The sequence below is a fragment of the Hydractinia symbiolongicarpus genome, chromosome 9, assembly GCF_029227915.1.
Source record: "Hydractinia symbiolongicarpus strain clone_291-10 chromosome 9, HSymV2.1, whole genome shotgun sequence".
Taxonomy (NCBI): Eukaryota; Metazoa; Cnidaria; class Hydrozoa; order Anthoathecata; family Hydractiniidae; genus Hydractinia; species Hydractinia symbiolongicarpus.
The window spans coordinates 24,618,243-24,642,176 of NC_079883.1; the positions used below are offsets into that span (position 1 = coordinate 24,618,243).

The window sequence follows — 23,934 nt, forward strand, 5'->3', positions numbered from 1 at the left end:
CATAAAACATTAAAGTAAATAGTACAGCTTTTTGTAAAGATAAGAAGGGGTGCCTGTCACATCAAGCTAACACAAGAAAAAAAACAAAGATAGGGAAATTAAAATATTCTTTTCATGCATAGGGATTACATAGCACATCAATATGAAATGAAAAAAAAAACTTTTCCTTTATAAAGAAATAAACAAACTGCAAAAAACAAATAAAAACAAAAGAATTTTCTTTTTAACTTAAATTTAAATATTTCTACTATATTCCTTTGCTTGAATAATATATATGTTACCTCAGAATAAACTACAACAAACAATATTTCTGTTTAAAATTTTAATAGTACACAATGCTAAATTATCTCTAAACATGGTAGACTTAAACAGGTAACACTTGGATGTTTGTAGAAATTTATTTTTAACGTAGGATTAAATCTCTGTGTCTGTAAGACTTTTTATTTTTCTTCACGCTAAAAAAGGCCATTAGCACAGTACAATTTGTATGTAAGTGGTGTTAAAGAATGACCAATAAATTAAAATATATGTTGTGTGTCTACGTATATGCGTAGTCAAGATTTTCACTTTAACTAAATCATTTCAAAAATGTAGTAGTAACAAAAAATGCTTTAAAAAGCAATGAAAATGTATTACTGTACATAACCCCCTTTTTTTTAAACTACAATTTATTAATAAAATAAACCGAGATTTATTCCTTCTTGTCTTTGCATAAATACTTCTTAAACTTCTCTGGCACCTTCTGTTCCAACCTAACAAAAACATCATTGTTGTGAGAAACAAGACAGTTTATTGTTTGTTATGAATTCTACATGCATTTAGCATATTCACTAACCTTCTCAGAAGTTATAAAACAAACTTTTACAACATTAACGCAAAATCTACTTACTGTTTCGTGACATCACATAACTTTCCTTTCACAACACAGAAGCAACGATCAATTTCAGTCTGAAATATTAAAACAATACATCTATTACCACAACAAACTCTTTTTTGATTCTATGTGAAGATGTATTCTTTTTTAATAAGCCATTAAAAGTTTATTTTTGCTAACATCAAAAAAGTCACACCTGTTTTTCTTCATATAACTTTGGTACAGTAAAAAGTGTAATGACACCTAGAACAGATTAACAAATGTTTAACTAATTTCAATTTTTTTCTGGTACAGCTTTAAATTCATAATGTTTACAGGTCTATAATTTCATTATGTTCCGTATGAAGCATTGCAGGATAATAGTGATGCATAATTAATGAACAAAATAGCCTAATTTTTTTGTTTAAAATTCTGAGTCATTGGTAAACCAACACTTCACAGGGTGTTTTGTTCACAGATTTATAAATATTTAACAGAAGACATGTGATGCAAGAACTAACATAAGGAATACCAGCAAATTTCAAGCCCAGATTTTTTTTAAATAAAATACCTTTTTTTATATACATTGGTTCGTTACTTTTGAAAACAACTTGTGAATTGTGCACCCAGACTGTATTATCTGAAAACTTACTCAATATGATCATTGTCAAGAGACTGAACCAGCAACTGACATAAGAAACCAGCCACAAGATTATACCAAACTAAAACAACACCAGTCATTAACTTGTTAAAAAATTCATTTTATACTTCTGGTCCTTAAATTATCACATGACCCAGTTTTGCCAACAGGCAGACAAAATACAGCTATTACATATTATAGAGAAATGAAAAACTTAAAGAAAGATAGTAAAACGATAGACAGAATAACAATCAGTTTACCTTCACTGATTCAAACAAATTTTCAATCAAAAATAAACGCTGACAACACTTAATTTCTGCATTGATAAATTTACAAATACTGGTTGATAGTTGAGATACCTAAAAGAAAAGGAACATTATGATGCAAATTTTTTTAAAATATATATTTATATATTTTAAAAAAATTATTTTAAAATATATATAATTTATTTTAAAGCACTTTTAAAAACTTTATGTGCACCTACCACTTCCTCAGGTATCTCAATATTTTGCTCGAGAAGGTTTCTATAAAATAAGTTCATAATTTAATATTGCAAACCAATAGTACACTAGTAAATAACATAACTGCATATTCATAGAGTGCATAAATTAAAAGAGGAAAAAAACTATACTTGAATGGGTGCTCTGCCGTTGTCTTTTGAACTACATTAAACACTGTCATCCCAATGTGGTACAGAAAACAAACACACAGAAATCCTAATGCAAATGTAGTGACTACGCTGATTAACGGATAACAGTTAAGCGAGAGTAGCAGAAACAAGATGCCGCCAAATATGCATCCTGTACGTTTGATGTCTTTCCAGTATATAGTGTCCATGACTAAACAGAAAGTTGATAAGATTGTTTACTTAACCACTACAGTCAATAAAAAACTGTTAACCCTTATGGTATTTACCTTTTGGGCTAACATTTTTTTCAACCATCCAGACTGCAAGCGGGCTTTTTAATGAGACTAAATCTATAAACAAACATACACAATAAATTATGTGAATATACACAACAATAAATAAATTACAGTAGCATGCATGGAGCAAACGTAAATATTTTAAATGTAAGTTTTCAATTAACTTATAGCTGATAAAAGTGATCATATGTAACTTTTAAAAAAAACAGAGATTAAATTATTACAAAAATACAATTATTATGATTATTTTATAGTTATCGTCCTTTACGGTGATAATTTTTCCTGCTATAATCATGCTAGCAGTGTGCATAAGTAAAACAATTACCTATATTGCATTATTTTAGTTCAAGTGCTAATAGATTGACAACCAATACGACCAATATTTCACCCTATGGGTAAACTATAGCCTGATTCACACCAAATTTAGTCCTTTTAGTAAATAACTTAAAATTTTGCAAATAATAATTGTTAATTTGATGTTCAAGAGCAGTTAGCCTGTTTAGTATGGATTACACATATAAGTGGGTTTATTCTCTTACACATGATTTGCACATAAGTGAAGTGGTCCCTACAAGAAGATCCAGTAAAAATAATATAATTACCATATAAAAGACAGTATGTTTCTAGAAGAATTTTTTGATAAGAAACATTTTTTAGGTAACATTCTTACTTTATATAACAAAAATTCAATATAACATGAATTTTTTTCCCTTTCAACTAAGAAATTTGTAATTGCTGCCATTATAAAAAATTTTAGCAATAATGTAAAAAAACTTTAGCACATTTTTTTGCTTACAGATAACACTTTGATGTTTGAGTGACTTCCAATTTCAAATATAATTGATAACCGCATTCAGCTTTTATTGTTTTCTTCACATAACAAAGGTCTTTTTTACCTGCTAACATCCCTATGTAGAGAAAGATGTTTTTGCTTATTTTGAGTTATGTACCGCTTTACTTTCTACCCCTTAAGTATTCTCACACTTTTTATTACACACAAATGCTTTGTCACAGGTTGCATAACGAAAAAAGAAGACTTGATGATACTCTTAAAAAATTTACAAAGATGAAGGTGGACAGCGAAGTTTTTAAGAAAACAAGTAATAACTTTAACATGACAACTGTTGGTTAGAAAGGTAATGCATTTTTTATATATTTTGAGCTAAAAGCTTCACCTGTTTGGAACCCTTTTTAAGTCAAATACATAATAGGATACCACACTGATCAAAAGCATAGTAGGACACAGTGAAACAAATGAACCGCGAATATGAAAAATTTATATTCAAGTCATAATTATTATTATTTAATAATTGTGTTAAAACATTCCCTTATTTAATTGTTTAAGCATTTTCTCGATTTATTTTAGAAGCAGTGTAATTGTAACACTCTTTAAGACACCATAACAGTGTGATAAGTGGGTGCCTCATTATCAATCTTCGCTGGTCAACAATGTAATGTTTTAAAAAGGGTGAAATGTTGATCCCATTCAAAATGTTTACATTTTTATATATATATATAAAATTATTTACAGCTATAAACTGGCTTATAAGCCATTAGCCAGGCACTATGGAAAAATAGTGTCCAAATTGAACTCCATCAAACAACAAGGTTGCTTTATTGTTCTATGAAGAGCTAAGATGTGAGACATTCTGAAACAGTCAGTTTGTAGCTTTTATGGCCATATTGTTTTTATTTGTTAACGCATTAGCCAGTTGCTACAGAAAAAAAATAGTGCCTGGTCAAGTGATTCATCATTAAAAACGTCAGATATAATGAAAATATTACACTGCTGGCTACAAAAACACTTAATTAGTACTTTAAAAATTAGCATCATTGACTGAATTGGTAAAACACTTGCCTTATTTTTAAAAGATCGCAGCTGCAATTTTTACCTTAGGCTGATTGGACAGAAATTAATGACGTTTCTGTTGCTTAAATGGGAGCTTTACACACTGCAAAACTGTCTTTTATAATTATATAAAAAAATCTTTGCACAAAAGATTACGCAAAAATGCTGAACAGAAAAAGAAATCCTTTATTTACTGCTTTTGCTAAGGACACCTTACTTTAAATTAAGAGTTGTCAAATTTTAACAACAGAGGTTTCGAATGGTATGCCACATGTGTAGTTAATCTAATATCCTAATCAAGAGAGCAGATGTTTTCTAAAAAGAAACATTAATTTTTTATACTATATTTTTGCATAAACCTGTCTTGAAACATGTTCTATATATTTATTTCAACCCTAACAACAAAGATCTTGATTACATTGCACATTCTGTAACTCACTAACTAAAAACTTTGTTGATAGGAAACCAAACCAGTTTAACTCGAAATACTAATGGCAATGAAAAATGATGTGAACCTTTTAAATTAGTCCTTTTTTCAATGACTATAGTTACCGAATTTAAACAAAATATAGTCAAAGAAGTTTTTTATCTGCACTACCATGAATAAGAAAGGTTTTATGAATCACGAAAAGTAAATGATTTTATATGTCACAAGTAGTTTTAAAACACACAAAATCACAAACCATAAATAATATGTAACTGAACTAAAAGAACAAATTAAAGTTTAAATTATGGTTTTCAGCAAATTTAAAACTTAGAAGTAAGGGACTTCTAAGTTTTAAATTTGCTGAAAACCATACTTTAAATACCCCATGTGCGTGGATGCAATCCGACAGATGGGATTAAACAAGTTTGATAGCAGTAGGTTTGAAATGGGTGATAAATTTATTTTAAGATGGAATATAAAAAAAAAAAATAAACCATTTAAACTAAAAATACCTAAACATTTCTGACAAATAAATTTCTTACATTTTTCTGACGCTTTGGTAATTTTAACAATTGTAGACATCTTGTGTGAACTCCATATAAGTTATGATGACTATTTCCTAATTCTTAATAATTCATAACTAATAACACTTATACATTGCTAAACTGTGCAAAGTAAAGTGTATTGTTCAGGCACCAGTATTTCGTTGTTTACCATTTCTTATCTGTAATGATTGGCCAAATAGACATATTGAAGATAAAATTTAAGGTAGCTTTTTAATTCAAGCATATGTGAAAGGGCAGATAAATAAGGCACAAGTATTAAAAAATGGAATCCTGTTGGCAATGGACAGAACATGGTTTATACACAAAACATTTATAAAAAAAGGGCATAGAATAACATTTATTTTATTGTAAGTGGTGCATGAAAAAAATGGATTCTAGCTTCTACAACAAATTTACTATGCCCAATTTCCCACTTTTTATTTCAGACTACTTTATTTTCTTAATTTAATTTTAATATATAGTTAACATATTTTTTAAAATTTTTATAATACTCTTTGCTGGAAAGGTATGACAGCTTGTGCACACAAAATGATGTTAGACATGTTATCAACTGCTTGTGGGAAACGGTAATCTTTATCATGAGTTGAGTAATGCAACACACCTAATTGTCATGTGTTTTGGGACTAAAAACAGAGCTTTAATTTTTAATAGAACATATCAGAACTTTTTTTGTTCATGCACTGCTATGTCAGCAAACAACCTAAAACAACCTATTTTTTTCTATTATTCTTCTGCCTAAGTGGATATTTCCACGGGCCTTATCGACTAGTGCTATAATATACCAGTTCAAACCAAGCTCGGCTGCATAAATCTGCTCTAGTTTTTTTTATTTTGAATGCACAGCCAGCATTGGTTACAATAAATAATCAACATATAACTCGCAAAAATTCCACGTGTCATGTTTGTCAAGCCTAATATTTAGGTTGATTATTTCAAATATATGTCGAACAAATTGGATCTCAGTTTCAGCCAACCTGACCAAAAAAATCTAAATTGGTATATACTGTTAAATCTATGAAGATACTTTAGTTGATCTGAACTATGCAGCAAACTACCTCTGATTAGAAACGCATGAAAACTGCAATATCCCTGTTTCAGGGTATCTGATGCCTGGATTGGGGGATCTGATCCCTGGATCATGGGATACCTGTTTGTACCTTTCTAATTTGAAATTTAACCTGAAAGGGAATGAATTACCCTGGATCTTTCGCATTTGTTAAGGGTTCTTTCTGTCCTTGTTGTTGAGGCTTTAAACTATTATAGATTATAGACTAATTCCTACACATATAACAATACACTTATAATAATGGCACTTTCTTGTATGTAAATAATGGACTGAAAGAAAGAGACCTCAATTCACCCTGAAGAGGGTGCCGATACGCCGCAAACGCCTGCATATATAAGGGCGAGTTCGGGCAACTTTTTGAATTAAATTGGCAGTTGTCGTTTGAAACCGCCAGCACTTTCCTGAACTCGCCCGGAACATTCCCAAAATGCAATTCCTTGTAAAATACAATGCAGACGATAGTTTGGAAGAAAGCGCTTGAAGATCAATTAAATCTTATTATAAACTATCAAAAACAGTTCTTTTAAGAACTTCGCTACCACCAAGTTTATTTTAATTTTCATAGTTTTTTGAGTCATTAGTTTCAGTTTTTTTTTGGGCATTGTTCGGGTCTAAGCAGGGTTTTTCAAGCAAATACTACCCTGACGCGGCAGAGCAAAAAATGCTCAGCTGCCGCTAAAAATGTAAACACACAAAAAGCTCACAAAATCTATTTCAAGGACTGCTAAATCAATAAAGATCTATGGTAAATTACAGAAATAGGATATTTTTTCTCACCTGTAGGTTTTGATTGAAATCCTGGATCTTCCTCAACAACAGATGAAATATTTTCAGTTGAACCATTTGTCAAAGTGGGTTTAGTATCCGTATCAAAACCATCTATAATGCCACGAGAACCATCTTCATTCTCGTCTGAAACGATTTCTTCCACTCCTTCATGGGCCATCCTTTCAACAACCTCGGTTGATGAAGTGGGAACATTTTCACGTTCTTCTTCATCTTCTCCTTGAAATTCATCGTGCACTTTTGTGTTTTCATTATTCTCTGATTCAGAAATTACGTTTTCTTGTACTTCACTCATGTTGATTAAATTATAAATAAAAATACTTCTTTTTTCTTATTTTATAGTTAGAAACGAGCCACACAAGCACACGTCGTCTCCTGGCTAAAATGAAAGTACAGGCTCAGCTCAAAGTCCAAACAAAGACAAACACAAATTACTCGCGGGCGAGTGATAAATTAATTTCAACTTACTGAGAATGTGTATTTCAGGACGCGGCGAGCAATATGATTTATATGACGGATGATTGTATAAGAAATGTGAGCCGAGAATAGGAAGGAACGAAATTTAAGCAAATCAAAGAGTTTAGTATTAGCCAATAATACACGCATTCGTATACGATGACGAAATACAAATAAAATATTAATATGTATCTCATGACTTTTTAAAAAACTGACAACACAACAAAAAAAACAGCGTGGTCAGCAGAATCCTTTTATTTTTTGTATTATCAGAGCAGAAGTTTGGTTGTTAAAAATTTGTACAAATTCCAAATATATGTAGAAAATATTTTCAACCGTCCATTTGAATGCATCCTCCCTCCTCCAAGATTTTTAATGTCCGATGTCAGAGCCACCTTTCGCTTACTTAAAGGCTTGTTTCACTAAAGCAAGATACCCTGGGGACGAGGTCTTAGCATTTTTTTCGTCAGTCGGTATTTAAACTTTAGAAGAATTGAAAAAAATGAAGATTGAGGTTTTGTTTACGACTTTTCTTGCCTTCAATGTCTAGCGCGTAATTTTATTTTTTCCCCGCTCTTTTCTAAACCAATCAGGATAACAGGTTGTCATTATACACAATAACTCTCATATCTGTTATATACAATCCCGTCCCCAGAGCTTCTTTTTACACTTTCTGATAAAAAATAATAATAAAAAAAACAAAAAAACTGTGTAGTGAAAATGCCCAACCACGATCCCCCAAGACCTGTTGTCTCTTTATATTCGTCACTGACCACAGATACTCTGGGGAAAAGGTTGGGAAATGTTAACGTCCTTGGATCTATCTTAGATGGGGGAATATCAAATAGCCCTCTGCTTGAACGATATATCACAATATGAAAATAATAAATGAACTACTGGATTTTCGTTCTTTTACTGGCGTTGATTACATCAGCCTTTTATCAAAGGTGAAGGATTTAGTTCGAAATGTACGGTCAGAAAAGAACGCTTCGTCCAACTCTTTTCAGATTTTGTCCTATTCGATTGAGGAAAAAAACGTATCACATTTTAGAAAAGCATGTGTGACTCAATGAATATCAAGGTTGAAGTTTAAATCTCAGCAGAAGTCTTTTATACGAGTCCTAAACGTACCTGATATTACGCTTCTACCACCACACAGTTAACATTTTTATTGCATGCTACAAGAGGCACTTCGTGTCAAAAATGTGAAGATCAACGCATGTTGCTTGGTCGCAAATATCAGAAGTCACCAGGCTTGGATGTCAAGCTGATCGAACAACGGTCTGGATAGAAGAAGCATTTCCAGAAGAAACTCGAGTTGTTACTGTCGGAGGATGAATAACATGAAACAACTGTCGCAGAAAACGATACTGATAAATCGAGCAGCGAAGAAAGCGATAGTGAAAGTCTATTTGACGTAGAGATGTGTTTGTTTAAAGAAAGTGGATTGCTAAAACAAATTCATTAAAAAATCATCTTTTACTTGCTGACATTTTAATAAACATACGAAGATGGTTTTGGATAGCTTTAACCAGAATTAAGAAGTGTCTCGTGGTTCAGAAAGTGTTAAAATACTGTAAAAATTTAGAGACTTCATCATAAGATTTTTTAAAATGAAGTGTGGGCATCTAACAAGGTGGCTACAGATTTAAAACTTATAATTTTAAGAGGTTTTAGATTTTAGAAAGACAGAAAAAGTTGCTAATAATCAAGAAGGCCTTAAAAATATTCGACAATGTGCAGCTGAGTCTAATATTATCAAGGCAAATATTAAATCAACAGCCTCAGTGATCTGAGGAAGTTCACTGATGGCTGCCTGATCTTAATAAATAGGACTGAAATAACTTAAAATTGCGGATGAAACCTTAAACTCGTGAAAATAATACTTTGCAAAAAACCTTAAAATGTTTCGTACGCGAAAAAAAAACTTCACTTAATATCTCAACATAATTGTTTCGCGAAAATTAATTTTGGGAAAATGCATATTAGTTCATTTTTTAATATGTGAAAAAAAATATGAATATCATATGAATATCATAATATGAACACAATTTTACATTTTAGTAGAAATCAATATTTTGGGTCTAAAATTTAAGTCCTTGAGGAGATCTTAGAAGGGTCTTTATTTTTTTAGGTTATTTAGGACTCAAGGGCGTGACAACCCTGTTAATTTCAACAGATATTTTACAATAAAACTTTAGGCCAAAATCAGCCAACAGTATGATTGTAACATGAAAGATTAGAAGATATAAACGATTTAACATTAGTAAACTTGATTTTAAAAACGTATATAGGTGACATTGAGTTTTCCACAAACTTCTAAAACATTCTACCATCCTAGACCATCCATCTCCATTTTAATATCATAGCTAAGTCATAAGCAACACAAAAATCACTGGTCTCATCTGATTTGGAATGAAACGAACAAAAGTTTATCAACTATGTGTAAGAAATGGGTTTTCTAGCAGAAAATGTTTTGGAAGGGGAAGTTAGCGGAATATAAAATTTCAAAAAAACATAAACTATGGCAAATCGATATTCATCATTAGCTTAATACGTTCAAAAAAACACAAGAAGCTCCGGCCAGCTAAAATCCTTAAGAGAAGTTTGTTTGATTATACATTTAAAACAGCGAAATTCAAAAGTCGTAATAGAATATCTTGAAAAAATACAGATTCAGCTAGGTTTGACTGTTTTAGATACAGGTAATATAAAACAAGCATGTACGCCTCACTTTTGTTTATAAAAATTTCAATTTTACAAAACAGGCCTTATGACAGGTTGTATATACGGGTAGCTACCATACTCCCTCAGTTAATGATTACGGCACGGCCATACAATACAATGTCTATTATAAGAATGTACAATGTGCTTTACATTCTAAATTCAGTTTATTTTCATGTTTAGTCTTTCAATTTAAAGTAATCCTTTTAGAGAAACTTGACTGCATAGCGACAGCATTTATTTGAATTTACTTGGAACGAACTGCTCCATCCTCTTCGTAATCCAAGTATTTCTCAATTACACCGTCTAAATATTTCCACGTAAAATCTCTTTCTGAAATTTTCCGACCACCATCTTGGCAATTGCAAGAGACGACGTTGCGGCGGGGGAGGGAGCATTGCGCACGTGCAGACAACGCTCTCCCAATTGCCCTTCGCCGAAATCGAAAACAAAGTCATCGACAAGGTTACCATCACGATCCAAGGCTTGAGCTCGAATCCCACATGGACCTCTAAATATTCAAAAAGAAGAAATGGAATTTTAAAATTTTAAGGAATTTTGTGAAGATTTCATTATAAATATATTGTCAAACGTCCTGTTGAACGAGAATTTGCCAATTAGTCCAGATCGCAATAGAGGTTGGTCCCATTTTGACATGTGGCCACCATGTAACCAGTTAACCGGATGGAAAGGTCAAACGCTAATGCGATACTTAGTATCTTAACCCATCAAATTCCACCAAAATGTGGGGTTCAGAATGAATCGGTAAATATTTAAAACAAAATTGACTGAAGAAAAAAAAACCCATCAAATCTTTCGAGATAAAAACAATATTGTGCATTTTAACCGCGCGAAGATAAATAGTGCTAAGGTTTACTTGTTTAGGCGAAAGTAACATGTACATTCAAAGAGGATTTACCTTTGAAGATCTTTCAGCTCAATTTCTGGAACAAGTTTTTGTAATCTCTGAGCAATTCTTTGAACGTAAAAAGTGTCGAGAAGTTCGGTAACAGCAAACTTCCAATGCTTTAGTAACAAACGTTGAAATCCTCTAAAAAACATAAGGTATAAAGTTACTACAAAAAGTAATTTCTGAACGTGTGTGCTTGTGTGAGAGAGTAATTATTATTATAAGTTAATTGTTAGCCCGTGAAAAAAATCCGCGAGAATTCAAAACAAAGTCAACAAAAGTCACAACAAAGTCGACAAAACATATCGCATTATAATATCATTTGTTTGTAACACGACTATAAAATTTTCTTGAAAGCTGCAACAAATGAAGTTACACAAGAGAGATTGCGGTCTTAAAAAATCTTATACTATTAAAAAACGGACTACTAAAAATTCAGAAAAAAAGAATGGCAAATTTGAGGCTCAAAAATGCTATTTTTTCAAGGAACTGCAACGCGCTCGAAGAATTAGGGCTCCGTATATAAAAAACGGATATTTGTACTGGCGCTCACTTCACGTATTACTTAGAGTAAGCCAATCACCTGTATGTGAGAGAATTTATTGTGTCTTTCAAGTCAAAATCCAATCTGTTATAACCTTCTCTTTTAAAAGACAAAATTGCGTTTGGTCCCATCCACACACTACCATCCATTCTTGGTGTGAAGTGAAAACCAAGAAACGGAAACTGTGGGTTTGGCACCTAAAGAAATTACAAAAAGCATGATGAAATGCAGTATATACAGGTGAGTATTTTATACAATTAATTTTTACTACGCCTTAAGGCAACGTTGTCTACTTTTTCTCCGCACTATTTCACAGAGGCCGATTCTACGCCATCGCAGGACTTTATTGACAACTCGTATAATACCGCCATGCTTCGATCGTATGTACCGACGTTTATTTGAGGGAAGCATTCATTTCAGAACCATATATATTTGTATTACTGTATTTGTATTTTAATTTTAAATAATATAAAATCTAAAAAACATATGTATTTTTAAAAAACACTTCACTTAAAATAAAAAAATAAAAATGCAAAGCTGTTTGTAACAGTGTTACATTATCAAGACTTGATAATTTAACACTTTACTTCGTCTCAAACTTTAAATCTTAATGTTTATCCTAAATTCTGATTTAGTTAGACTTGGAATGAAAAATGCTACGGATTCAAATGGACGCCATTTTTGGTGAAAATAATAAATTTCTAGTTTAAGCCAGGTATATATTCGAGATGGCGTTCTAATTGAAGCACTACCATACAGACCTCATCTTCGCTATAACATTGAAACAAACGCTAGTAAGAAAAGGATTAATATGAGCCAACACGGTACGTTCTAAAAGCAAATTTAGAAAATTAGAAAAAAAAGCGCTGTACTGGATGACTTTAGCAAAGTTACATTTACACTTGAAGAATTTTGGTGATAAAAAGTATCCGGTGATTTTTTCAGTAAAACATTTCCGTGGCGACGCCCAAATAATTGGGTGATATTAGAGAATTTAAATTCGGTTGCGATTATGTCACTGAAACTAAAAACCTTGCCAAAATTTTCGGTACACAAACTTAGATTTAATAAAAGAACAGGTGAGGGCATGTGGTGTGGTAACTATAGACATACTCACTGGGTAAATATTTCCTCGCACTAGATAGTTCTTCTCAGGCCGCAATGTAAAGTAATCTCCACGAATAGGAACAATTCTCGGTTCGTTGTCGCATCCAGTGAGAGCAGCTAGTTTATCTGAATACAAGCCACTGCATGTGATGACGTAACGACATGATAGTGGAGGCTGCAAGAAGAAACAAAATCAAAAATTTAGTCAAACAAAAAAAAAACAGTTGAGATACAAATAAAAAATTTAACTTTTGTGGGTTTATAGGACACTAATTTTTTTTATTTAAGCAAAATATTGTTTGGTAAAACTTTACACTTAACTATACAGAAAACTAAACTGATACACTTATTACAAGTCATATAGAATTTAGAATTTAACAATTTGACACCCAAAAAGATAAGATTCAAGTGAGAATTTTGTTTACAAATTGTCTTGTTATTTTAACCAGGATAGGATTTTCGACATTGCAGGCTAACATTAGCTACTTTTCTGGAATCTTACCTTACCTTGTCCAGACCATGAATATTGACTGGGTAAGCATGTCCTAGAAAAAAGAAATATCAATTACTTAAGCAAAAAATCACAAGCACATAAGAGTCTCATAGCAAGGCTTGTACAAGCTGTTGTTTTTTCATTGACACAGATCGGGTGTATTGTAACGTACAATCGTGGACAAAATATGTTGAAACAAGACAGCTAATTTGGTTCGCCACCACAAGTAGTTGCGTAGGTTATTTTCTATATTAGATTCACACATTTTGAACTTGTCAATGTTTAGAGTGGACTTAGGACATCTTTATTTGGCAAAGTCTAAATTCTTAAAAAGTGCTAATTGTTGCTGACGTCAGCAAGGCCATTATTCACGAATTACGGGGCCTTTGTGGTCGGTGTGCGAGCGTGATAAAGAATGTGACTAACACCTTTTCAACGCTCTCTGCCTGGCCTACGTGTGTGCAAAAGTAGCCTGCTGGCTGCAGAGCATTGACTATTTGACACTTTTGTCCTTTTTTGAATAATGAGGTTTTCCTGCCTTCGTCTCAATATTTTTTCCACAATTGTATTGTATCGAACCTTTTTCATCTTGTTCCGCCAACGAAGAATACTTAAGATCAGTAACCTATAAATCACACAGCAATGAAGTGATTAAAAAATATGTGGACAGATCAGCTTACAGTTTAATAGGAGAACTTGTAAAACTCCATAATTTTTAATGTGGGCAAGATACGTTTAGCAATTAAAAAGTAATCTTAAGTCTAGGGGCCTGGGTTCAATACTCATTCTCTGTAGATTTATTTAGCCTTATTAGGCTGCATAATTCTAACTGGCATGAGCTGGGTGAATCTTAAAAACAAATTTTTTATTAGACTTTCGTTTTCCCTTGCTGGTTTTGCACAATAATGTTACTATTTATTAGAGAAAGACTTTCAAGAACTGTTTTGTAGATGAAGTCTCAATTGCTTTTCAAATTTTCAGCCTGACCAGATGCTTCGCGGTTGCATAATTTTTGACAAACCTCAGCCATAGCTTGGTTGCTTATGAAAAAAAGAATAAAAAAATTTGGTACTAACTTGGGTCAAACTGTGGGAAAATAAGTCTCAAAAAAATTGACCCGAGAGCTGACATAGAGTAATAGCTATACAGTAACAAATTTTATTTCAATGCTAAATGCGATCCAAATTAAAACTAAAAAACCCTTGAAAACCAACTAAAAGAACGCTTTACTAACTTCATAACCATTAACAATTGTGCCACCTCTACTTGTAAACACGTCGCCACACTTTCGTGCAATCTCTGCAAAGTCAACTATACCAGTGTTTGGTGAATGTAGCGCTGCTACGCCCTATAAAAATTTCATTTTAAATGAGCACAATATTTATGATTAAATCCAGAGCAAACTGTTACTCATTTCAGTCTATTTGCATTCCAAATATCTAACATTTCAGTCATAAGATAAAAAAGAATTTTGGCAAAACCGGGATCTTTTTTATTCTATCATGCTTTACTAATAAGACATGTAAACTCTGCTTACCATATCAGCATTTATCAATAACGTCTTACAATTAGCACAAAGTAAAAAACAAGTAGCCCTGTCATTTCATCACTTTAGCAAATTATCAATTGCGATGATCTGTTTAATTTTTTTAACAAAACCAGCAAAACAAATGACAGACACCTGAACCAATATGTTGTCCGCCTTTTGGATATAGTGCTACCAATTTTACTTAAAATATTCTTTTATAAACAAAATCTAAACATTACGACTATATATTTACATGCACAGCTTGCTAATAATGACCAATTTACCTGGCAATACGGTTCAATCTGTTTTATTTCATGTTCAGTAATCAAAGATAACCCTGACACATTGTTTTGTTGTCCACGGTCATACAAGTGTTGCAAGTATGGAATTTCATCTTTGGACGTGGCGACAACTAACTAAAAATAAATTAACTTCTAAATATATAAAACTACTATACTATAGTGGTCTACTAGCACTCTTGAAAAGGGTGAATATTAAAAAGTGAATGGGTGGTAACAAAAAATCAGAAGATTTTACTTTTTCTTCAATAATAAAAACCTACAACAACAGATCTATTTTAAAATTGAACTTCTATAATGCGAGAAAGATATAATGTTGCTAATATACGAAAGGTTTGAAAAAATTTTCTTTTATGGAAATATCCAATTAACGCTTCTTCTTAGACTTGGACCAAAGTGGTGTTTATCAGAGGTGCTGAACTTAGAGCAGGAACACTTACTGAAAAACATTAAAAAGGATAAAGAAATAAAAAAGAATCGAAAAAGGAAATCACCTTTCCAACTTTTTTATAAGGAATTTTGTATTCATCACAATATTTATATGTTAAATCAAGACCTTCGACACATAATTTTGCTCGCAATGAGCCAGGTGTATAGTACATGCCAGCATGTATTACGCCGCTGTTGTGACCAGTTTGATGCTTTGCTAAATAGAGTAGACATTGAAATAAAGTCACAATAGCTAAAAATAGTTCTTATCTTCAAATTTTCATTTATCAATTGTTTTGCATTAAAAAATATTTAATTTTTATTTTTGTGAGATTGATTGAAGTTATTAAACTTGTTTATCAATTTAGTTCTATTTTTACTCCACTTTTTGCAATTAACATTAACTTGTCAATTTATTTTCACCAATTAATTTTGCACAATACAGAAAGAAAATTTACTTTCGTTCATACTAAAAACATAATTGGATTTGTTACCAATGCTATAATACTGCTAAGAGTGTCGCATAAAACCCCCACAATTGCACTGAATAATTTTATAATTCCTGTTATTCTTGCCAACAAACTAATTAAGTCCACCCTAAGCTAAAAAAGGGGAAAGATGCGCTACATTTCACACTGTTTTGTATTAGCACTTTTTTCAACCTTAAGGTATTTTTTTAATATTTTGTTTTAACTTTCTTAAGCAGATAATTAATCAGGTAAATTTAAAAATCTTCATAAGATTTACCTAAAACATTCTCCTTTTCCAATAGTATACACTTCAAGGCTGGTTGTCTTTCAACCAACTCTTGTGCTGTTGCTAGACCAACAATACCACCACCAACAATAGCCACGTCATAGTTCCCATTATGATAGCATCTAAACAAAGTTTAGGCAATACTAATGACTTGTAACCAAAAATGTTCTTTATTTTTAGCAAAAAAATTCTATAATATCAACCTTACTCAGTAAAATCACAGAAATTGTTAACAACACACTGCTATATATAAGCAAAACATTCATAAAATGCCGAAACTTCACAGAGAACTTCAAAAAGGACTTCGCTTGTTAAAGAGATTTTTTTTATATAAACTTCAGAAGATTATACAAATTCTATATTAGATCCAATAAAATCAAACCAATCTTTATTAGAAATAAATTTATCTGAGGTGCATTTAGCCAGGTTGCCTTATATTATTAAGGTGTATCTCTAATAGGCTTTTCTTTCTAAACTCTAAACTGTCAAGACCAGAATAAATCAATATAACACCCACAAGCACTAAAGTTGGATAAAACTTGTTATCAGGATCTTCACCTCTGTTTGAATCCTATTCTTACTAAAAGCTAAAAAACATTGCTATTTCATCTGGCAAAATATTTTATTCTTCTCACACTAGAAAAACACTCTTTGGTAAAGTTTCTTATTTGTGACAATCTAAATTGATCAGCCCAAATTTTGAGTCACAACTAGATCCTTTGCAATTAGCTAAAAGACTATACAGGCCTTAAAATGATAGATCCAACGTTTAATGTTATATATCATAATTACTTCCCATAATAAGTTATTATGCTAACCTTTTAATAGCCGCAAAACTTCCACATCTTCCCAAGGTCTTCATTGAAGTCAATTGAAACACAAATCTATAAGTTATACTCATCCTAAAATATTTCCATACTTGCACAAAACGTCTTATCCTTATTAACACACAGGCTTCTTGAGTATGCATATATGTGTGGGGAGGAAAGGGAGGATACTTAATGTTTAATTTATAAAACTTGGCACATTTATAGAATATTCATTGTTTATGCTGAATCATTGTTTAACTAATATAATACTAAAGAAGTCCTCACACCTCATAAAAAACTTTGCTTATATTGAAAATATATCTATAAAAAGAATTCAATAATTCTTAGTCTCTTTCTGATCTAGTATTTCCAAAAAAGCCAAAACATTTATTTAAATATACCTTTTTTATCACATGCCCGAGCTGTTTTGAAAACATAATGGCAAATTTGCACAAGTAATAATAGTTATTATTTATGCAGATAAAAAATATGCCAAATAAATGCAAGAAAAACACTGTAATGTTGCCAACTTTTGAAAAATCAATGCAATTTTGTAACATTGTTTTACGAAATATATTATATTCGTAATGTTAATGATTTAGGAAAAATAATCAGGGACGAGAATATAATACTAATAACTAAAGGGCTGTTCACATGAGGCGAGTTGGTCCAGTTAATTTAAATTACAAGGAATTCTTCAAAAAAAAACTAATCCATGAAAAAGCTACAAATAATGCTTATTTTGTCAAAATAACTATAAATACACAAAAATAAAATTTGATGATAATGTTGTTCTTTTCGAACATTTTAAAGGTTACCTCCTGCGAAAAATAAAGTTGAGCACAAATAAAAGATTCTTGATCCTTTGTATTGAAGGGGCTACGGAACGGCTGTTGGTTTTCAACTTTAGTGACTTACACGAAAGTCAAGCTGAAGGCGGCAAAAAACAAAAATGGCTATTTTTTCGGCATGTATGTAATTTACAGACTCGAACATAGATATATCTAGAACTTTTATCTTCTCCAGCCTTGGTCATGTTTTCATCCAGAATGAGTCTTGCTGAAAAATTTCTTTGTAATATACTTTTCGGAAAAAAATATTGAACCAGCGAGCAAAGTGCGTTGGTCTGTTTTTTATTGCGCAAAACGCGTTGGCCAGATTTTTAATATGTGCACGGGATATACGGAATGTGAGCATTTTAACCAGTTTGTAGCCCCTTTAAAAGTTGTGCTAATTATGCAAAATTATGACGTCATGAGTTAGCATTGAGCATAATTATGGTAACTAAATTTTTAAATTTTTGTAAAATGTTTAAAACGCGTCAAAGTGAACGGCAAAAAAACATTTAAAACTCTATATATATGGCTTGTCAAAAAAGTTAAATATAGCACCTACGCAGAGCATACTCATGACATCATGCATAATTAGTGAATCTTCTTAGTCTTAATTCTAAAGAACCAATCAATTTTAAATTCCTAGACAACCTATCAAGATCTTTAATATGCAGTTAACTTTATTTTCAAGAGAGGTAACCTTTAATTTTATTGTTCCAATGCATATATAGCGTATAAACTGACAATTACGGATACTGTTATGTTCTTCTGCGTCTTACCGCAACAAAATCCATCGAAATAATGAACCCATGGCTCTAAACGGGAGATTCATCTATTGGCTATACGTTGGAACCATTTTTCCGAACACAAAGCCCAGAGGCAGACCGAGAAAGACTTGGCAGGAGGTTATAAGGACAGACTTGATACAGAGGAAGTTGAGTTTAGATCTAACACAGTCTATATCAGATTGGAAGAGGGTCATTAATATACCCCGTCCAACCCATGCTAGCATGGAAAACGGACGTTAAGCCGAGAATGATGATTATTGGACCTGTCTCACCACGATTGCTGTTTTTAGCCGAGCACTTATGTTTAATTACGGACACACTGTTTTTTGTATTTAGAGGGTCAGCAGCAGGTATATTGTATTTATTCCTACTGGAAGTGAATGTTTAAACATTACTTTTGAGTGTCTGTAATTACACGTAAAAATTGACCTAACAAAATATTTTTTAGTCGTTACAGATCATTAGCAGGAAATGGTAAAACATTAAAAAAGCAAGATTTTTTATTTTCCTTTTTTATTCAAATTGATAACTGTAACATAAACATGTGTCACTTGACAATTCCGTCTTTGTAGTTCTTGCACAAATGCCATGGAACCATGCCAAGCACTTATCATAGCCAATCCAGATGATTTTGTTGCAAGCGACTGGTGGGTTCGACCTTTTACAGATAGCACAGTGCGTCTCACTCTCAAATTCTTCCTCGCAACTACTTTCGTACTCACTCTCCGTCTCTTCAACTATCTTATTTTCTTGGCTGTCATCCAACTCGCTGTCATCACTTTCGAACGATATCATTGTTCTTTTCTGTCGCACAGATTGGGTTTTCAACATAACCCTTTTTTACCTTTCTTTTCGGACTGCAGAGCTTCTTTACTTAGTTTTTTTCATTCTCTCTCCTTTTTCCTTTCTTCTGTTGCCTTCTCTTCCAACTCTTTCTTCTCCACTTTCTCTCGAAACGATTGTCGATGCTCGTCGCTTGTGAGAACTCTCGCCTTAGTAATATTCCTGGTGTTCTTTTGTTTGTTAGGCTTTGGCGCTGGAAAGATAAAGGCATCAATCGAAGACGCTGGGATAATACCTGCTGCAACGTGAGGATTTACAGGTTTTGTTGGAGTGGAGGTGAAGGGCTTGCTGCAGTGAGAAGATTGGTTGGTGTTGTTGCAATCGACGAGGGCGATGGAGTAGAAGCATCTGTAGAAGGTATTACTGGTGTAGAAAAAAGAACCACCGGGCAACGAATTAAAAGATGCGCCTGTTGAAGAACCTGGTACTGCTGGTGTTGTGGAGGTTGCAGTATTGTTTTCATTCGGAGAGGACGAAATAAAAAAAAAATGCTGTTGTCTGTTGTCCATCTTCAAACGCTGCCTTAAATATCGCAGTGAAATTCGTTTTACACACAGTGGAACAGTGTGGCCCATGGTTACAAGCTTTAAATTATCTGTTATCTTTGAGAAATGCACCTTTAGAGGCTTGAAAATCAACACATCCAATAGCTGGAGTATATTGGTTGTGTGAGGGGGCAAACAGTACATATGTCGAGACGAGAGCTGTGGCCATCCAAAATCAACAGTATTGTCTGAGGAATAAACAGCTTTTCACACCACTGTTTAAAAAGCTTGATGTCCATGTAGCCTTTTGGTGAATAGGCTTATAGAGCATTGGTAGGACCATCTCTAGCATAAGGACCGGATTGGAAAGCCTTTTCAAAAATTACAGTACAGTCCAGATGTAAGCGTACGCGTACGCTCAAGTTTTACACCTTTTTCTCGGAGGCGGTAGTTGTTTGTCTTTTGTTCTTATTAATTATCTTGCGAGTCTTGTAAGTCATTAACTTGCGCGTAATAAACAAAAGATTATTGAAGAAAAAATAGCTTATTATAACTGCGCGTAACTATTGTTAAATAGTGTTAAAATAACTATTCCCAATAGCATAATTGCAAATGTTATCAACTCTAATGTGACCCAAAGAGCCATTGTTTAATATTCTTATTAAACAAAAGTTTTGCGTGGAAACTAAATAAACTAGCGAGAAGGCATTGGCAAGAGATAGAGCTGTTGGCAAGAGATAGAGCTGTTGCGCGCTAGAAAAAACAAACACAATGTTTTTAACAATAAAATGTAGCGTGATACTATAAAACCTCAAAAGTTATATTCTTAGATTTTTTCTTTCTTCAGTATTAAAATTTAATTTGTTTTAGAAATCTTATCTGGAAGGGAAAAGTCTCGAATGCAGGGTTTTTCCGTTTGCGTTGCTAAACGTTGCTTTTTATAAAAATAACTTTTAAAAGTTTCGCACGTTAAAAAATATATTTCGACAATAAAGAAATATTACTAAAAGTTTTAAAAGTAGCATTATTTTTTTTTTAAATATTTAGATAATTGGATTTGTTGTTTTTTAAAAGAGCTTGTGTTTTTTAAATATATCTGGATTAAAATCGCGTTACTATAATTAGTTTCGTTGTTAAAAAAAATACAAATTCAATGGCCTTCGCGTTTAATTTATTCTGACGCAGAGTATTGTTTTTAAACAATGTTTCTTGCTATGCTTTTGTTTTTAACATAAAGCAATTATTTTCGCGCAATTTGAAAAGAACTCACTATCCTATTGTTTTTTTAATGAAAACAATTATTTTTGCAAGTTGAGCGTACGCTTACATCTGGACTGTACTGTATCATTAAAGGCCACGGCACTCCAGCAGCTGATACAGCAACATGGGCAGTGATGTGATCCCTATTTTCTTGCTCTCATAGTAGGGGCGCTTAGTTGATCTTGAGAAGACAACCTTTCCAACACGATCATCCATGGAAATACCTGACTCGTCGCAATTGAAGATTCGATCTGGCTTATCGAGGATATCAAAATCAACCAATGTTATTTTTAAAAGATCAAAGTGTTGTTTTATAACAGTCACATTTGCCATTCAAGAACGTCCTCTGTCGAGGCTGTTGGGTTTTTGCAGGGTAATTTCTCGCGAATGACGTTTCTTGAAGCTGTCCCACCAAGTATGACCAGGACCACTGACACGGTTGAACCCGCCGGTACCCTTGCCTCGTTCAACGATGTTCCATGCCAGAGCTTTTATTGCTGATATACTTAACGGATGTGCAATAGAAGCCATGTATTTGATATAATGAATTAACATCGTCTCCTCTTCCGGTGTCATTTCTGTTTTCCTTCCCGCCTTCGTCGTTCTATACTTTCCCTGAATTCGGACGGATAAAGTCTGTTTTGGAACGCCAAATTATTTTTGAGCCTTATGTAATGACATGCCATTGTCACATGTACATTTATCTACTCGGTATAGGTCTCTCAATGAAAAAGTGCTACGACATTAAAGTAAACATTAAAGTATAAAGTATTGTTTGTATTATCAATACCAGATGTCCGCTTGCTATCGGCTACGTTCGTTTACACTGTCCTCAACTGACGAATCTCACGGCACCGACTCTTCAAGGCTGTGACACCATCCTTCTTAACTGCTGCTAGGGCGTTACTTAAATCTTCTTCAGACCACTTTTTGTATTTTTGTTTCGGGCCCATTTCACCAAAGCTTAATGGCTAAAATAATGCGAAATACATGGTATTGAAGCAAAAAGAGATTTTATAACATAAAATCATAAAAAGAAATGATGTACAGAAGGAGAGCTCATAAATAACACCATATTTTAAGTTTAATCATATTGCGCACATATACAAACTATAAGAAAAAAGCGTGATTTTGCCATAACATTTTTTTCCAGAGGCCGAAAAACACACTCCGGGTCGCTAAAAATCTGCCATTTTTTATTTTTATTTTAGCATACCTTTTATATAATAATAAAAAAAATAATAATTACCTCGATTAATAAGATATAAAATGATTTGTTAGAATAAGTTCGTCGCGTGAAACCAAAAATCAGCGAAGAGAAGCGTGTTTTTTTAATCCATTGTTTTGGTATGAAACAGCGAGGGGAATCGAAAGAAACCTATTAATCATAACATCATGAAATAAAGAAATAAAGTGTCCATAATTGTTTATACGCTAATATTATTTTCACCAATGGTTATGTAAATTGACAAAAAAGTTAAACCTTCAATATTTTTGGCATTTCTGTACAAGAAAAAAAATCCTTTCTCTAAATAAAATAATCTTAATCATGTTAAAAAATAAAGTAAGTTGGTCCTCATCCTGCCCAACCAAGATCTCTGTAAAAACAAGCAAGATCTTCGCAAGCGAGCTGGCTCGGTTGTCATATGAACACATTTTTATTTTTTTATGGGTTTTTTGATAGTAGCAAGATCCCGGTCAGTTGAACCTTGGAGGAAAGAATACATATTCTTTCCTCCAAGGTTGGAGGAAAGCAAATATCTAAAGTTCTAAAGTGAAAAAGAGCCTCAGGGGAAGAGGCTACTAAAAACAGCAATGTGCATAAAAAAATAAGGAGTATATAAATGATTCATCATACATGTTTTTTATTTAGAACTTTGATTAGCCACAATTTTATCCTGGGATGTTCTAAAAGATTGTAGGGGGCAATATTGATTTTGAGGTATAGTAGCTAGTTGCATTGGTTTCATTATTATGCAATTAGGAACAGAACAAAATAAATATAATATGACTAATATCAAATATGATGCAGGTCCCGCCCAGCGCAAACAATAACATCATTTCTGTCATCATTTCAAATGTTCACAAAATATTTTTTTTTAATTTTGAATGTATGGCTAGCTACCACTTGGTTTTGGAATCTGCATCGCAACGTGACGATAGTGGTATAACATTATAGAAATATTATTCAGAGGTGACAAAATAACATAAAATACACGTAGCTAGGTAGACGTTTTTTCTCTTTTTTTCTCAGAGGAGCCCCAACCGTCAGGCCAGCCAGGCTATGATAGCGATAGCTAATGCATAACTAAAAACAAACACACGTGCATTTTTATTTCAACAGCATTGACACCATTTATAATTTTGGAAGACGCGCGTTAATTGCCAAAAATATCCTAATTATATGACATACAAATACCCTGCCTTCGACTCCACCTGGCAGGTTGCCATCAGTAACGAGGTTTGGAATGTACTTGGTAGTAATGACTTTACGCGTGTGTTTTCAAATCGAATACAAGAAGCCCTGGGGGCTCTAAGAATTTCCGCTCGCTACCAAAA

General features: G+C 32.7%; 3 protein-coding genes across 4 annotated transcripts in view; all 3 read right to left on the reverse strand.

Annotated features, from left to right (window-relative positions):
* Positions 1 to 90: 90 nt before the first annotated feature.
* LOC130658040 (reticulon-3-like) lies at positions 91 to 8,901 on the reverse strand. 2 transcript variants are annotated; one of them, XM_057461064.1, is made up of 10 exons: positions 8,699 to 8,901; positions 7,103 to 7,490; positions 2,409 to 2,471; positions 2,125 to 2,332; positions 1,978 to 2,017; positions 1,754 to 1,852; positions 1,506 to 1,575; positions 1,071 to 1,117; positions 890 to 948; positions 91 to 752 (listed from the first exon to the last, which is right to left on the reverse strand). In XM_057461064.1, exons 2-10 carry the CDS (start codon positions 7,404 to 7,406, stop codon positions 692 to 694), a joined length of 951 nt encoding a protein of 316 aa, XP_057317047.1. In that variant the 5' UTR covers positions 7,407 to 7,490; positions 8,699 to 8,901; the 3' UTR covers positions 91 to 691. The 2 variants fall into 2 exon arrangements, with proteins under 2 accessions (XP_057317047.1, XP_057317046.1); XM_057461063.1 differs by lacking the exon at positions 8,699 to 8,901 and adding an exon at positions 7,580 to 7,731.
* Positions 8,902 to 10,223: 1,322 nt separating this feature from the next.
* On the reverse strand, positions 10,224 to 17,342 carry LOC130658035 (L-2-hydroxyglutarate dehydrogenase, mitochondrial-like). Its single transcript, XM_057461059.1, has 11 exons — positions 17,176 to 17,342; positions 16,349 to 16,479; positions 15,667 to 15,818; positions 15,158 to 15,289; positions 14,580 to 14,693; positions 13,925 to 13,970; positions 13,360 to 13,397; positions 12,863 to 13,027; positions 11,785 to 11,942; positions 11,211 to 11,342; positions 10,224 to 10,802 (listed from the first exon to the last, which is right to left on the reverse strand). Exons 1-11 carry the CDS (start codon positions 17,325 to 17,327, stop codon positions 10,598 to 10,600), a joined length of 1,425 nt encoding a protein of 474 aa, XP_057317042.1. The 5' UTR covers positions 17,328 to 17,342; the 3' UTR covers positions 10,224 to 10,597.
* Positions 17,343 to 17,573: 231 nt separating this feature from the next.
* Positions 17,574 to 23,934, reverse strand: part of LOC130657447 (uncharacterized) — a 36,190-nt gene continuing 29,829 nt past the window's right edge. Inside the window, exon 2 of the mRNA XM_057460432.1 lies at positions 17,574 to 20,668. Coding sequence (XP_057316415.1) covers positions 19,672 to 20,319 — 648 coding nt within the window. The 5' untranslated portion in view covers positions 20,320 to 20,668 and the 3' untranslated portion in view covers positions 17,574 to 19,671. The remainder of the gene's footprint in view (positions 20,669 to 23,934) is intronic.

What these genes read in the sequence shown, in the direction of transcription:
- LOC130658040 (XM_057461064.1), bottom strand. Translation starts at nt 7,406, where the DNA reads ATGAGTGAAGTACAAGAAAACGTAATTTCTGAATCAGAGAATAATGAA. An exon ending in ATTTCAATCAAAACCTACAG is followed by an intron (nt 2,472 to 7,102) that starts GTGAGAAAAAAT and finishes GTTTGTTTATAG; the next exon opens with ATTTAGTCTCATTAAAAAGC. An exon ending in TTGAGATACCTGAGGAAGTG is followed by an intron (nt 1,853 to 1,977) that starts GTAGGTGCACAT and finishes CTTTTCTTTTAG; the next exon opens with GTATCTCAACTATCAACCAG.
- LOC130658035 (XM_057461059.1), bottom strand. Translation starts at nt 17,327, where the DNA reads ATGCATACTCAAGAAGCCTGTGTGTTAATAAGGATAAGACGTTTTGTG. An exon ending in CTTATAAAAAAGTTGGAAAG is followed by an intron (nt 15,290 to 15,666) that starts GTGATTTCCTTT and finishes ATTTATTTTTAG; the next exon opens with TTAGTTGTCGCCACGTCCAA. An exon ending in GGCGGAACAAGATGAAAAAG is followed by an intron (nt 13,398 to 13,924) that starts GTTCGATACAAT and finishes TCTTTTTTCTAG; the next exon opens with GACATGCTTACCCAGTCAAT.